General features: G+C 46.3%; 1 protein-coding gene across 1 annotated transcript in view; it reads left to right on the forward strand.

Annotated features, from left to right (window-relative positions):
• LOC115480152 (zinc fingers and homeoboxes protein 2-like) overlaps positions 1–16,334 on the forward strand; it is a 71,937-nt gene that overhangs the window by 35,094 nt on the left and 20,509 nt on the right. Inside the window, exon 2 of the mRNA XM_030218638.1 lies at positions 7,807–10,470. Within this exon, the coding sequence (XP_030074498.1) occupies positions 7,973–10,465 (2,493 nt within the window). The 5' untranslated portion in view covers positions 7,807–7,972 and the 3' untranslated portion in view covers positions 10,466–10,470. The remainder of the gene's footprint in view (positions 1–7,806; positions 10,471–16,334) is intronic.

The raw sequence follows: 16,334 nt of genomic DNA on the forward strand, positions 1-16,334 counted from the left end.
CCCCAATTGCCCCATGACTCGGCGGTCGTGGATTCTGCTCTCAAGAGGGCACGGAGTTTGAGGGATACCGCCTCGGCGCCCCCGGGGCGAGAGTCTCACACTCTGGACTCGTTTGGGAGGAAGGCCTACCAATCTTCCATGCTCGTGACCCGCATCCAATCTTACCAGCTCTACACGAGCATCCACATGCGGAACACTGTGAAGCAACTGGCGGACCTGGTTGATAAGCTCCCGCCGGAGCAGTCCAGGCCTTATCAGGAGGTGGTCAGGCAGCTGAAGGCGTGCAGAAAGTTCCTGTCCAGGGGTATATATGACACCTGTGACGTGGCATCTCGTGCTGCGGCCCAAGGTATAGTGATGCGCAGGCTCTCATTTATTTTTATTTTTGTTACATTTGTACCCCGCGCTTTCCCACTCATGGCAGGCTCAATGCGGCTTACATGGGGCAATGGAGGGTTAAGTGACTTGCCCAGAGTCACAAGGAGCTGCCTGTGCCTGAAGTGGGAATCGAACTCAGTTCCTCAGTTCCCCAGGACCAAAGTCCACCACCCTAACCACTAGGCCTGACCTGGACAACCGCACCCAGCAGAGACTGGCCGACGTCCCTTGCCGGGGGGATAATATTTTTGGCGAGAAGGTCGAGCAGCTGGTGGACCAACTGCATCAGCGGGAAACCGCCCTCGACAAGCTCTCCCACCGGGCGCCTTCAGCATCCACCTCAGCAGGTGGACGTTTTCCCGGGCCCGGCAGGCTGCGCCCTATGCTTTTGCCAAGCTTAGGTACACCCAGCCGGCCCGAAGGCCTCGGCAGGCACAGGGACAGCCCCAGCGCGCTTGTTCTCGTCAACAGCGTGCGCCTAAGCAGCCCCCTGCGCCTCCACAGCAAAAGCCGGGGACGGGCTTTTGACTGGATCCATGGGAACATAGCCGCCCTCAAAGTGTCCGTGCCGGACGATCTGCCGGTCGGAGGGAGGTTAAAATTTTTTCACCAAAGGTGGCCTCTCATAACCTCCGACCAGTGAGTTCTCCAAATAGTGCGGTGCGGATACGCCCTAAATTTGGCCTCCCTTCCACCAAATTGTCCTCTGGGAGCTCAATCCTTCAGCTCCCATCACAAGCAGGTACTTGCAGAGGAACTCTCCGCCCTTCTCAGCGCCAATGTGGTCGAGCCCGTACCACCCGGGCAGGAAGGGCAGGGATTCTATTCCAGGTACTTCTTTGTGGAAAAGAAAACAGGGGGGATGCGTCCCATCCTAGACCTGAGAGGCCTGAACAAATTCCTGGTCAAAGAAAAGTTCAGGATGCTTTCCTTGGGCACCCTTCTGCCAATGATTCAGAAAAACGATTGGCTATGTTCCCTGGATTTAAAGGACGCATACACTCACATCCCGATACTGCCAGCTCACAGACAGTATCTCAGATTCCGCCTGGGCGCACGGCACTTTCAGTATTGTGTGCTGCCCTTTGGGCTCGCCTCTGCCCCTCAGGTGTTTACAAAGTGCCTCGTGGTGGTAGCGGCGTATCTACGCAAGCTGGGAGTGCACATGTTCCCATATCTCGACGATTGGCTGGTCAAGAACACCTCGGAGGCAGGAGCCCTCCGGTCCATGCAGTGCACTATTCAACTCCTGGAGCTGCTGGGGTTTGTGATAAATTACCCAAAGTCCCATCTCCAGCCAACCCAGTCTCTGGAATTCATAGGAGCTCTGCTGAATACCCAGACGGCTCAGGCCTTCCTTCCCGGAGCGAGAGCCAACAACCTCCTGTCCCTGGCTTCGCAGACCAGAGCGTCTCAGCAGGTCACAGCTCGGCAGATGTTGAGACTTCTGGGTCATATGGCCTCCACAGTCCATGTGACTCCCATGGCTCTTCTTCACATGAGATCTGCTCAATGGACCCTAGCTTCCCAGTGGTTCCAAGCCACCGGGAATCTAGAAGATGTCATCCGCCTCTCCACCAGTTGCCGCACTTCACTGCTCTGGTGGACCATTCGGACCAATGTGACCCTGGGACGTCCATTCCAAATTCCACAGCCCATGAAAGTGCTGACGACGGATGCATCTCGCCTGGGGTGGGGAGCTCATGTCGATGGACTCCACACCCAGGGCCTGTGGTCCCTCCAGGAAAAGGATCTGCAGATCAACCTCCTGGAGCTCCGAGCGATCTGGAACGCACTGAAGGCTTTCAGAGATTGGCTGTCCTGCCAAATTATCCAAATTCGGACAGACAATCAGGTTGCAATGTATTACGTCAACAAGCAGGGGGGCACCGGATCTCGCCCCCTGTGCCAGGAAGCCGTTGGGATGTGGAGTTGGGCTTGCCAGTTCGGCATGCTCCTCCAAGCCACATACCTGGCAGGCGTAAACAACAGTCTGGCCGACAGACTGAGCAGAGTCATGCAACCGCACGAGTGGTCGCTCCATTCCAGAGTGGTACGCAAGATCTTCCGAGAGTGGGGCACCCCCTCGGTGGACCTTTTCGCCTCTCAGACCAACCACAAGCTGCCTCTGTTCTGTTCCAGACTTCAAACACACGGCAGACTAGCGTCGGACGCCTTTCTCCTTCATTGGGGGACCGGCCTCCTGTATGCTTATCCTCCCATACCTTTGGTGGGGAAGACCTTACTGAAGCTCAAGCAAGACCGCGGCACCATGATTCTGATAGCGCCCTTTTGACCCCGTCAGATCTGGTTCCCTCTTCTTCTGGAGTTGTCCTCAGAAGAACCGTGGAGATTGGAGTGTTTTCCAACTCTCATTTCGCAGAACGACGGAGCGTTGCTGCACCCCAACCTTCAGTCCCTGGCTCTCACGGCCTGGATGTTGAGGGCGTAGACTTCACTGCGTTGGGTCTGTCTGAGGGTGTCTCACGTGTCTTGCTTGCCTCTAGGAAGGATTCCATTAAAAAGAGTTACTTTTTCAAGTGGAGGAGGTTTGTCGTTTGGTGTGAGAGCAAGGCCCTAGAACCTCGTTCTTGCCCTGCACAGAACCTGCTTGAATACCTTCTGCACTTATCAGAGTCTGGCCTCAAGACCAACTCCGTAAGGAATCACCTTAGTGCGATTAGTGCTTACCATTATCGTGTGGAAGGTAAAGCCATCTCTGGAGAGCCTTTAGTCGTTCGATTCATGAGAGGCTTGCTTTTGTCAAAGCCCCCTATCAAGCCTCCTGCAGTGTCATGGGATCTCAACGTCGTCCTCACCCAGCTGATGAAACCTCCTTTTGAGCCACTGAATACCTGCCATCTGAAGTACTTGACCTGGAAGGTCATTTTCTTGGTGGCAGTTACTTCAGCTCGTAGGGTCAGTGAGCTTCAAGCCCTGGTAGCTCATGCTCCGTATACCAAATTTCATCACAACAGAGTAGTGCTCCGCACCCACCCAAAGTTCCTGCCGAAGGTGGTGTCGGAGTTCCATCTTAACCAGTCAATTGTCTTGCCAACATTCTTCCCCAGGCCGCATACCCGCCCTGCTGAACGTCAGTTGCACACATTGGACTGCAAGAGAGCATTGGCCTTCTACTTGGAGCGGACACAGCCCCACAGACAGTCCGCCCAATTGTTTGTTTCTTTCGACCCTAACAGGCTAGGGGTCACTGTCGGGAAACGCACCATCTCCAATTGGCTAGCAGATTGCATTTCCTTCACTTACGCCCAGGCTGGGCTGGCTCTTGAGGGTCATGTCACGGCTCATAGTGTTAGAGCCATGGCAGCGTCAGTGGCCCACTTGAAGTCGGCCACTATTGAAGAGATCTGCAAGGCTGCGACGTGGTCATCTGTCCACACATTCACATCACATTACTGCCTCCAGCAGGATACCCGACGCGACAGTCGGTTCGGGCAGTCGGTGCTGCAGAATCTGTTTGGGGTGTAAATCCAACTCCACCCTCCAGGACCCGAATTTATTCTGGTCAGGCTGCACTCTCAGTTAGTTGTTCTTCGTAGGTCAATTTCTGTTGTGTCCTCACCGTTGCGAGGTTCAATTGACCTGGGTTCTTGTTTTGAGTGAGCCTGAGAGCTAGGGATACCCCAGTCGTGAGAACAAGCAGCCTGCTTGTCCTCGGAGAAAGTGAATGATACATACCTGTAGCAGGTGTTCTCCGAGGACAGCAGGCTGATTGTTCTCACCTACCCTCCCTCCTCCCCTTTGGAGTTGCGTTTTCATCTTTTTGCTTGTCATTCAACTGGCGGGAACGGTCGCGCACGGGCGGGAAGATGGCCGCGCATGCGCAGTGGGCGTGCCCTGCGTGCGGACCGCCCGCAAAGCTTTTTCCGGTTGGTGGGGGCTGCCGCGGACGTCACCCAGTCGTGAGAACAATCAGCCTGCTGTCCTCGGAGAACACTTGCTACAGGTATGTATCATTCACTGTAACAGAGCTGGTGACATTTTTATCTAATAAGTTAGTGAAAATAGAGCTATCTACACACCAGCAAACCATACCCATGTGCCCATTACTATAAGCACAAACAGTATATGCTAAACACCAGAGGCATGCAGTAAAGGAGGATATACAGTGGGTGTAACTGGAAATTACATATCTGAACACCCCCTCCCCCACTGGGTCTGAAATTGTGTGGGCAACAGGAACAGTATCATAAGTTACCCACTTGCCATGTAGATTTACTTTAAGAATCACCGAGTATAAAAGCTTAATAGTTTAATAACATTTGGTATACCACCCTATTTGTCAGACAAGTCAAAGTGGGTTATATATTCATAAACCAGCAACCTCCCAATGTTCTCATAGTGGGCCGCGCAAATTGGGGTAAAGCAGCGCCTCTTTTGCTGGACAGCCACCAAATAGTCCTAAAAAACTTTAACAGGCACGTCCTCATAGGTAACAGTATCATATTTTTGCTTGTAGCCATGGAGAATTTCAGTTTTATGTACATAATTAAGTACATAAGTAATGCCATACTGGGAAAAGACCAAGGGGTCCATCGAGCCCAGCATCTTGTCCATGACAGCGGCCAATCCAGGCCAAGGGCAACTGGCAAGCTTCCCAAACGTACAAACATTCTATACATGTTATTCCTGGGATTTTGGATTTTTCCAAGTCCGTTTAGTAGCGGTTTATGGACTTGAATTACAATTATTAAAACTTGTGGCTTTTGACAGCCATCCTGGATGCGGCCAATCATGTACACCCTCTCAATATAAAAGGGCCCCATTCTGTTGGAAAGAGCAAATTCCTTAGACAACTAGCATTCCAATAATGTAGCCAAATTGCGCTCTGGTAACTGTTCAGGTAGCCCAACTAAACACATAACATGTAGGTTGTGTACATATTTGCCATAAACTGTACTATAAATATCTAGAACAGCTTAATAAAAGCTAACAATGGTTGTTAACTAATTGTACTAGTTGTTGACTAGCACAATTTTAGACACTTTCAAAGGCTCTGGATCTAGGTAACTGATTACTTTATTAGTCCATCAGAATGCACAGGCTGTATTCCACACAAAATAAATGTGGTGCTTTGTAGGGCTTTTCTTTTTCGTTTGCTAGTAGTATGCTAATGTCAATATGTCAGTAGCACATGGTTCCTGCAAAAAATTAACGCGGGAGCACTTACCGCCTCCTGTTTAGAAGGCACTAAGTGCTCCCACGTTAACCCTGCCTTAGCCAGGTAGTGAAGCTAATTCTAGCACACTAGCTGGATAATGTAGGAACGCCCCCTCTCCACCATGACACCCCCCCTCCTAAAGATATTTTCCAAAAATAGGTAATGCGCAAGATATTGTAAGCTAATATGGAAAATACAGCAAAGTATTTTAACACATCTTGCAGTAGTCTGTTGGCAGCATGTGTTAACCACATGTTAAGAGCTTAGTGCCCTCTATAAAAGGGGCCCCTGAGTTAAACCCTAGAGTAACTCCCATTTGGTATGCTATGACTAAGTATGTGAAGACTTAGACACCAAACCCCATAAGTACATAAGTGTTGCCAAACTGGGACAGACTGAAGGTCCATCAAGCTCAGTATCCTGTTTCCAACAGTGGCCAATCCAGGTCACAAGTACCTGGCAAGATCCCAAAACAGTACAATACATTTTATGCTGCTTATTTTAGAAGTAGGAATTGGATTATCCCAAGTCCATTTTAATAATGGCTTATGGACTTTTAGGAAGCTTGCTAAACCTTTTTTAAACCCCTTCACACCCACAGCGCCTCCCGCTGCTCCTCATTGTAGTGGAAACCGGCCTGCTCTTCCAGCACCTGCTCACCCACTCCCACCCAGTCCAGACACTGCAACCGAGACTCGGTCATACTGCCTCCCCCTCCCCCAAATATTCAAAAGCATTCAACCAACCAGGATTGGCTATCCACAAATTATCAGCGGGAGATGGCCGGCCCTGAGCTGCTGAAAATTCTTGGTTAGCTGGTTACTTCGTGCAATGTAACCAGCTATCCACATGAATGCCTATCTTTAGCCAGTTCAAACTTTGGCCAATGTTGAATATCGGCCTGACTGGGTAAGTTTGAACTGGCCAAAAATAAACCAGATATTCAGTGCTGGCAACCGGAAATGGCCCGGAATTGAATATCTGGGCTCTGAACTGACCGTGGGAGTTAGCTGGGCTAACTCCTGAGGTCTGAATATTGAGCCCCAAGACTTTTTGGTTTCTCTATTTTTATTTGTATAATTTGTTCTTTCATATTAATCATTTAGAATATATAGAACAATGAAACTCTTTTTAATATATTTTGAATAGTATTTTGTAGACAGCAGTTTATGTGTAATATACAAGGCATTATGAAAAAAAAAATTTGTCTTAAATTACCTGTTCAGTTCATATTTAAAATCACTGTAGTAACAAAATTCCTCTAATGCTATTTTTTTTCTGTTATGAATCTCTGATTGGGCATGTCATGGTTAATGGTGAAAAGGATATACAATTTTGAGTAGCTTCATAGTGCACAAATCAGCTAGTAATAGGAATATTTTTTTTGCCTCCTCTTAAGTGTTCAGTTGGGGCTTCCTGTAGTCTGTTTGTCTCCATAAAACGTTAAATTGATTCTCTTCAATTGAAGATCTAAGGGGCCTTTTTACTAAGGTGCACTTATGTGCATCCTGTGCGCATCAAATTGGCATGAACGCCTGGCTACCGCATGCCCCAGGCGGTAATTCCATTTTTGACGTGCGCCCAAAACACGTGGTAGAAAATATTTTCTGTTTTCTACCACGTGGTGCCTATCCGGCAGTAATGGGCAGTTTAGGCGTGTTGAACCCTTACCTGCTTAGCGCGAGAGACTTTACCGCTAAGTCAGGGTGTGGCAGTAAGGTCTCAGGCCAAAAATGGAAACGCGCTGGTTTTAATTTTGCAGCACGTTCGTTTTCCGGCACAAAAAAAATGCCTTTTTCCAGGCGCACTAAGGAAGTGGGCCAGCGTGTGTCCAAAACATGTGCTTACACCAGCACAGGCCATTTTTAGGCATGCTTTAGTAAAAGGGCCCCTAAATGTTTAATGCTTGCCTCATTGCCTTTACAGAAAGTTTTTTTCCATATAGTTGTGCACTCATGGATAGTGGAAGAAGGTATAAGGGGTTGGAGTTGGCAGAAAAGTCATGCATCAAATCTGCTTACTTTACTTGGGTTAACAGTGATAAAGTGGCATAAATGCTGTCAAGAACTAAACTCTAGTAGTTTGCCAAACTCTATAAGGTTTGGCAAACTGCTAGTTCTCCTTAGGTTAAATAGCACCCAGCTGCTCTATTTTAGCTAAAATTTAGCTATGTTTTTACATTTTCAATGAATGATTCATAGAACACAATCATTTAAAAAATGACATTTGTATTTTATTGTTTGCAGGTGTAATGCACTCAAATACATCTACTGGTTGGAGCTGACTGCACCATAACCTGGAAATACAAATATTTGATAAAGCGTCTAAGAAAAGCAAAAACATTTGTTTTTTTTTGTATGCTTGAAGACGTCGCCCATTCATAGTAATAATATATTATATTAACTGGTTGTCATGGCAAGCAAAAGAAAGTCAACAACTCCATGTATGGTGCGATCCTCTGAAGTTATAGAACAAGCTGACACTGATGAAATTGAAACCCTGAAAGAAAGGAGTGCTGGCACTCCAAAGCAAGAATCTAAGGATGACTGGGAGACTGAAAGCTCTGGAAAGGATTGTGAAGTAGTTGAAGGAAAATCCACAATAGAAAATACATCTAAAAAAGTTCAAGGAGGGTATGAATGTAAATACTGTCCTTTTTCAACAAAAAATCTCAATGAGTTTACAGAACATGTTGATTTGCAGCACCCAAATGTTATTCTCAACCCTCTTTATGTGTGTGCTGAATGTAACTTCACTACCAAAAAGTATGATTCTTTATCTGACCATAATACAAAATATCACCCAGGAGAGAATAACTTTAAACTTAAGTTAATGAAACGCAATAATCAGACTGTCCTAGAACAGTCAGTTGACAGAACTAATAATGTTGTTCCTATGGGAAACAGTAGCCTAGAAGATGGTGAAAATGATGAAAACTTACCTGCGGGGATTACAGTAACTAAAACTCCCATAATGAAAATGGGTAAGACTAAAGTTGATGGCAGAAAGATACCTAGAATGTCAGAAGAAGTAGTTATGGAAAGCCAGATTGATGGAAGTTCCTGCATCATAACTGAAACCACCAATACTGCTATCACAGTTAATGGAACAGAATTACTTCAGGATGCAGTGGCTCATGTTATGCCCTCAGTACAGCTGCCACCAAATATCAGTCTTCTTCCCAAAGTCCCTGTTCCTCTGAACAGTACCAAATACAATTCTGCATTAGATGTTAATGAAACACTAATCAATTCATTCAATAAATTTCCCTACCCAACACAAGCAGAATTATCATGGCTGACAGCTGCATCCAAACACCCGGAAGAGCAAATCCGAATCTGGTTTGCTACTCAGCGTTTGAAGCATGGGATAAGTTGGTCCCCGGAGGAAGTTGAAGAAGCAAGGAAGAAGATGTTCAACGGAACTATCCAGCCAGTTCCACAAACCATTACTGTTCTACCAGCTCCTCTTGCTACAAATTCAAAAGTTTCTCAGCCCATTATCCAGACTGCTGTACCTTGTCAAATACTTGGTCAGACTGGCCTGGTTTTGACTCAGGTAGCAAATGGATCAGCAGTTACTTGCCCTTCTTTTACACTTTCTGTTGCAGGTTCTTCTAATCAGGGCAAGAAACGTCCATTACAGAACCATCCAGTTACTTCAGAAACCAAACGTCCACAAATGGCTCAAGCCTCACCAAAACTAAGCCATCTAGTTGCAACATCCCCAAATGAACGAAAAAAGACTAAGGAACAAATAGCAATTCTGAAGTCTAGTTTTCTTAAAAGTCAGTTTCCAGATGACTGTGAAATCTATAAATTGATAGATATCACAGGCCTCTCGAGGAGTGATATCAAAAAATGGTTTAGTGATCATAGATACAGGAGTCAGAGAGGTATTGTTCATATCACTAGTGAATCTATAGCAAAAGATCAATTAGCAATTGCAGCTGCAAGATCATCTGCTCGTTCTTACCATCCATATCCAGACTTCCTGCCCCAGAAATTTAAAGGGAAAACAGAAGATCAGCTTAAAGTTCTTGAACGCTGTTTTGCAAAAAATGCTTTTCCAATTCAAATGGACGTGGATAAACTAAGAGCAGAAACTAAACTTAGTAGAAGAGAAATTGATTTATGGTTCTCAGAGAGACGAAAGCTAAGGGATAACATGGAACAAGCAGTCTTGGACTCAATGGATGCCAATACAAAAAAACAAGGAATGCAAAATGGATCTATAACTCAAATTGGACAGTTGAACAGTTCACATGTGTTAGACAGTTTGTATGATTCTTCAGAGTGTCACAAAATTAATCAAGAACAGCTTCACCTGTTGAAAACTATTTTTGCAAGAACCCAATGGCCTTCACCACAGGAGTATGACCAGTTAGCAGCTCAAACTGGACTGGTTAGAACTGAAATAGTACGCTGGTTCAAGGACAATAGATGTACTTTAAGAACTGGAAGCTTGAAGTGGATGGAACGATACCAAAAGCAGTATAACCATCCAACTGAGCAAAACCAGAGCAAGGGACTAATTAAAAGTCCTAGGAGCCCAAAGAATGGTAGAGAGGCTCCAAAGCAGTATGTCCTGGAGCATAAGGAACTGAGAAATGCGGACTTAGATAAAGTAGTTATGAAATCTAAAATGAGCTATGAACAAAAGAAAGACCATTATTCAGCAAAACAAAAAGATGATTCAACAGATCGATCACAAAGTAACAGCCAAGATGATCAATGCAGTGATGAAAATGAATCTGGAGATGTGAATTGGGTGGACGTGACTGTTGGGGAGGAGGATACCATTTCAAATGGTACAGATAGCTGGAGTCAAACAGCTCAAGAAGGCCAAACAGAAGTAGCAGATTATGAATCTGAAAGTGCATCCGGAGATAATTCACACATTTAGGAAAGGTAATGCTTCTGCTCAGTATTGGTACTTCAGTAAATCTTGACAGTTCTATGAAACTTATTTTCATTTAACATAGTAACATAGTAAATGACGGCAGATAAAGACCTGTACGGTCCATCCAGTCTGCCCAACAAGATAAACTCATTTTACATGATATGTGATACTTTATATGTATACCCAATATCTCAGGAACTGGGCAAACGGGATGTTCTTTTTCATGTGAGGGGGATGCATGCTGGAAAAATGTAATAAGGAATTATCCGAGGACAAGCAGGCTCAATATTCTGACTGATGGGCCGTCGTCCGCGACAGCCCAGGAGACTGGAAGAAACTTCAAAAGCAAAGGAATCCTCTGGAACGTTACGTCGTGCAGGCCAATTCACCGCGCATGTGCGAACGGCTTCCCGCCCGCGACGCAAACATGCACTGCTCATTTCTTTTCTATCCATGATTGGGAAAGCTGTTTGTTCGTCACGTTCCCTTTTTCGGCTCAGGAGAACTGTTTTTTGTTTTTTGGTTTTTTTTTGGCATTTGTCGCCCATTTTATCCCTTCTCCTTTAGTCAAAAAAAGTTTTTTTAAATCCCTTCTTTTCCTTTATTTTATTAGTTTTCTTCTTCCCCTTTGAAGTTTCCTTTAGTCTGCTGGGTCAGGCAATTTTTTTCCCCCTTTTTTGTGCCTTTCTATTTGGCACCATCGAGCCGTTTAATTTCGCTGCTGCCATTTTTCCCTCCATGTCATCGAGGACACCCAGTGGCTTCAAGCGTTGTACTCGGTGCAACCGGACCATCTCGGGAACCGACCCCCCACGCATGGTGTCTTCAGAGCCTGGGACCTGACCAGCTGCCTGTAAGCTGTGTGATTTGATGAAAAAACGGACCCAGGTGGCTCAGGAGGCTCAACGCGAGAGACTTTTTTCTGACCGGTCCGGTCCTTTGACGTCGGCATCGTTATCTGTACCGAGGTCGGCGACATTGAGGGATGTATCAACATCGGGAGTTCAGGTAATGGCTGCCGAAAGACCACAATGCGCTGGGAGCAGCGAGGCATCGAGCGGGTCTCCACCTGTCTCCGGTTCAGAAATTGGAGTTCATTGGAGCTCTGTTGGACCACGGACGTCTCAAACTTATCTTCCCCAGACAAGGGCAGACAATCTCTTGGCCCTAGTGTCCTTGGTTCGAGCGTCACAGCAGATCTCTGCTCGGCAGATGTTGGCCTCCACGGTTCATGTGACTCCCATGGCACGCCTACATATGAGATCAGCTCAGTGGACCCTAGCTTCCCAGTGGTGTCAGGCCACGGGGTGTCTAGAGGATGAAATCCATCTCTCCACCACGTTCAGTGGTGGACCATTCAATCCAATCTGACCTTGGGACGTCCATTCCAAATTCCACAAAATGTGCTGATGACGGATGCATCTCTCCTGGGGTGGGGAGCTCATGTAGATGGACTTCACACTCAAGGAGCTTGGTCCTTTCAGGAAAAGGGTCTTCAGATCAACCTCCTGGAATTACAAGTGATCTGGAACACTCTCAAGGTTTTCAGAGATCAGCTGTCCAATCAAATCATTTTAATTCAATCAGGTTGCTATGTATTACACCAACAAGCAGGGGGGCACTGGATCTCGCCCTCTGTGTCAGGAAGCCGTCAAGATGTGGCTTTTGGCACACCATCACGGCATGCTTCTCCAAGCCACGTATCTGGCAGGCGTCAAAAACAGTCCGGCCGAGAGGTTGAGCAGGATCATGCAACCTCACGAGTGGTCACTGAACATGGACGTTGTCCGCAGGATCTTCCGAGCGTGGGGCACCCCCTCGGTGGATCTTTTTGCCACTCAGACCAATCACAAAGTCCCTCAATTATGTTCCAGACTTCAGGCCCACGACAGACTAGCGTCAGATGCTTTTCTCCTTCATTGGGGGACAGGCCTTCTGTATGCATATCCTCCCATACCTCTAGTAGGGAAGACTTTGCTGAAATTCAGGCAATACCGTGGAACCATGATTCTGTTTGCGCCTTTTTGGCCCCGTCAAGTCTGGTTCCCTCTTCTTCTGGAGTTGTCCTCCAAAGAACCGTGGAGATTGGACTGTTTTCCGACCCTCATCACACAGAACGAGGGGTTGCTTCTGCATTCCAACCTCCGGCGTCTGGCTCTCACAGCCTGGATGTTGAGAGCTTAGAGGTTGCCCCTTTAGGTCTGTCGGAGGGTGTCTCCCGAGTCTTGCTTCCAGGAAAGATTCCACGAAAAAGTGTTATTCTTTCAAATGGAGGAGGTTTGCCATCTGTTGTGACAGCAGAGCCCTGGATCCCTTTTCTTGTCCTACACGGACCCTGCTTGAATACCTTCTACACTTATCAGAGTCTGGTCTCAAGACCAACTCCGTAAGGGTTCACCTTAGTGCAATCAGTGCTTACCATCGACGTGTGGAAGGTCAGCCTATCTCTGGACAGCCTTTAGTTCATTTCATGAGAGGGTTGCTTTTATCAAAGCCCCCAGGCAAACCTTCACCAGTGTCATGGGATCTCAACGTCGTCCTCACCCAGCTGATGAAAGCTCCTTTTGAGCCACTGAATTCCTGCCGTCTGAAGTACTTGACCTGGAATGTCATTTTCTTGGTGGCTGTTACTTCAGCTCGTAGAGTCAGAGCTCCAAGCCTTGTAGTGCATGCACCTTATATCAAATTTCCCCATAACAGAGTAGTCCTCCGCACTCACCCTAAGTTCTTGCCGAAGGTGGTGTCTGAGTTCCATCTGAACCAGTCAATTGTCTTGCCAACATTTTTTTTTCCCCATCCTCATACCCGCCCTGGTGAAGACAAGTTGCTCCCTTGGTCTGCAAGAGAGTATTGGCCTTTTACGTGGACAAAGCCGTATAGACAGTCCGCCCAATTGTTTGTTTCTTTTAATCTCAACAGGAGGGGAGTTGCCATCGGAAAACGCACCATCTCTAATTGGCTAGCAGATTGCATTTCCTTCACTTATGCCCAAGCTGGGCTGACTCTAGAGGGCCATGTCACGGCTCAGAATGTTAGAGCCATGGCTGCGTCAGTGTCACACTTAAAGTCAACTTCTATTGAAGAGATTTGCAAGGCTGCAACGTGGTCATCAGTCCACACATTACACATCTCACTGCTGTCTTCAGCAGGATACCTGACATGATAGTCGGTTTGGGCAGTCGGTGCTGCAGAATCTGTTCGGGGTTTAGAATCCACCTCCTAAGCCCATTTCTGTTCTGTTCCAGGTTGCACTCTCACTTAGTTGTGTTTCTTTTTTGGTCAATCTCTGTTCTGTCCTCGCCATTGCAAGGCCCAATTGACCAACGATCATTGTTTTGAGCGAACCTGGGGGCTAGGGATACCCGATCAGTCAGAATATTGAGCCTGCTTGTCCGTGGAGAAAATGAAGATTCATACTTAGCAGGTATTCTCCGAGGACAGCAGGCTCAATATTCTGACAACCCTCCCTCCTCCCCGTTGGAGTTGTTCCACTTATATTTTTTTGCTTTTTATTAAACTGAGCAGTGCACGTTCGCGTCGCGGGCAGGAAGCCGTTTGCGCATGCGCGGTGAATCAGCCCGCACAACAGAATGTTCCAGAGGATTCCTTTGCTTTTGAAGTTTCTTCCGGTCTCCTGGGCCGTTGCGGTCGACGACCCATCAGTCAGAATATTGAGCCTGCTGTCCTCGGAGAATACCTGCTACAGGTACGTATCTTCATTTTCCAGTCAGTAGATTTAGAAAGCACCGTAGTTGTAAAACCATTCCCCTTTTTTTATATTAATACATCCAAAAATGAAATGCAAATCTTGTTGCTTACAATCTCAAATTTAATCTGGGGATGGCATTGGTTTAGGAAATCCACAAACTGTTGAAGTGTCTCAATTATTCCTGACCAGATGCAAAAAATGTAATCGATAAACCGTTTCCAGCACTGAACGTGCTTGAAGTATCTACACGATTAAATCCATTTCTCCTTGAACCAAGCCATGAATAAATTTGCCCCCATAGCTATACCAGGCTTTTGTTGAAAAAAACGTTGTGTCAGAAATAAAAAAGTTCTTACTCATGGCTGTATCGCTCAATTTAACCAAAAAATCTGAAGGAACCAAATATGGACGAGGGCGTTGTTCCAGTAAATGTAATATTTCAAGAGCTTCATCCTGTGGTATACTTGTGTACAGTGAACATACATCAAGCGTTACCATTATCCAGTTTGGTGAACAACCAGTCGATTGCAAGACCTGTAAAAAATGGGTTGTGTCCTTGAGGAATGATTTAATAGTTGACAAGCATGGTTGTAACTGCTTATCAATGTATTGACACGAACGTTCTAACAAAGAGTCTCTTGCCAAAATGATAAGGCGCCCGGGCGGACGCTTCAGGCGTTTGTGTATCTTCGGCAATAAGTAAAATACTGGAATTTTATGCTTATTATAGTTCAAAAATTTAAATTCCTTCTCTGTTAGAAAACCTTGTTTCCACCCCCTAAGTACATAAGTAATGCCATACTGGGAAAAGACCAAGGGTCCATCGAGCCCAGCATCCTGTCCACGACAGCGGCCAATCCAGGCCAAGGGCACCTGGCAAGCTTCCCAAACGTACAAACATTCTACACATGTTATTCCTGGAATTTTGGAGTTTTCCAAGTCCGTTAGTAGCGGTTTATGGACTTGTCCTTTAGGAAACCGTCCAGCCCCTTTTTATACTCTGCTAAGCTAACCGCCTTCACCACTTTCTCCGGCAACGAATTCCAGAGTTTAATTACACGTTGGGTGAAGAAAACTTTTCTCCGATTTGTTTTAAATTTACTACACTGTAGTTTCATCGCATGCCCCCTAGTCCTAGTATTTTTGGAAAGCGTGAACAGACGCTTCACATCCACCTGTTCCACTCCACTCATTATTTTATATACCTCTATCATGTCTCCCCTCAGCCGTCTCTTCTCCAAGCTGTATAGCCCTAGCCTCCATAGTCTTTCTTCATAGGGAAGTCGTCCCATCCCTGCTATCATTTTAGTCGCCCTTCGCTGCACCTTTCCAATTCTACTATATCTTTCTTGAGATGCGGCGACCAGAATTGAACACAATACTCAAGGTGCGGTCGCACCATGGAGCGATACAACGGCATTATAACATCCTCACACCTGTTTTCCATACCTTTCCTGATAATACCCAACATTCTATTCGCTTTATTAGCCGCAGCAGCACACTGAGCAGAAGGTTTCAGTGTGTTATCAACGACGACACCCAGATCCCTTTCTTGGTCCGTAACTCCTAACGTGGAACCTTGCATGACGTAGCTATAATTCGGGTTCTTTTTTCCCACATGCATCACCTTGCACTTGCTCACATTAAACATCATCTGCCATTTAGCCACCCAGTCTCCCAGTCTCGTAAGGTCCTCTTGTAATTTTTCACAATCCTGTCGCGATTTAACGACTTTGAATAACTTTGTGTCATCAGCAAATTTAATTACCTCACTAGTTACTCCCATCTCTAAATCATTTATAAATATATTAAAAAGCAGCGGTCCTAGCACGGACCCCTGAGGAACCCCACTAACTACCCTTCTCCATTGTGAATACTGCCCATTTAACCCCACTCTCTGTTTCCTATCCTTCAACCAGTTTTTAATCCACAATAGGATATTTCCTCCTATCCCATGACCCTCCAATTTCCTCTGTAGCCTTTCATGAGGTACCTTGTCAAACGCCTTTTGAAAATCCAGATACACAATATCAACCGACTCCCCTTTGTCCACATGTTTGTTCACTCCTTCAAAGAACTGAAGTAAATTGGTCAGGCAAGATTTCCCCACACAAAAGCCATGCTGACTTGGTCTCAGTAATCCATGTCCTCGGATGTGCTCTG

This window comes from Microcaecilia unicolor, chromosome 1 (assembly GCF_901765095.1).
Source record: "Microcaecilia unicolor chromosome 1, aMicUni1.1, whole genome shotgun sequence".
Classification (NCBI taxonomy): Eukaryota; Metazoa; Chordata; class Amphibia; order Gymnophiona; family Siphonopidae; genus Microcaecilia; species Microcaecilia unicolor.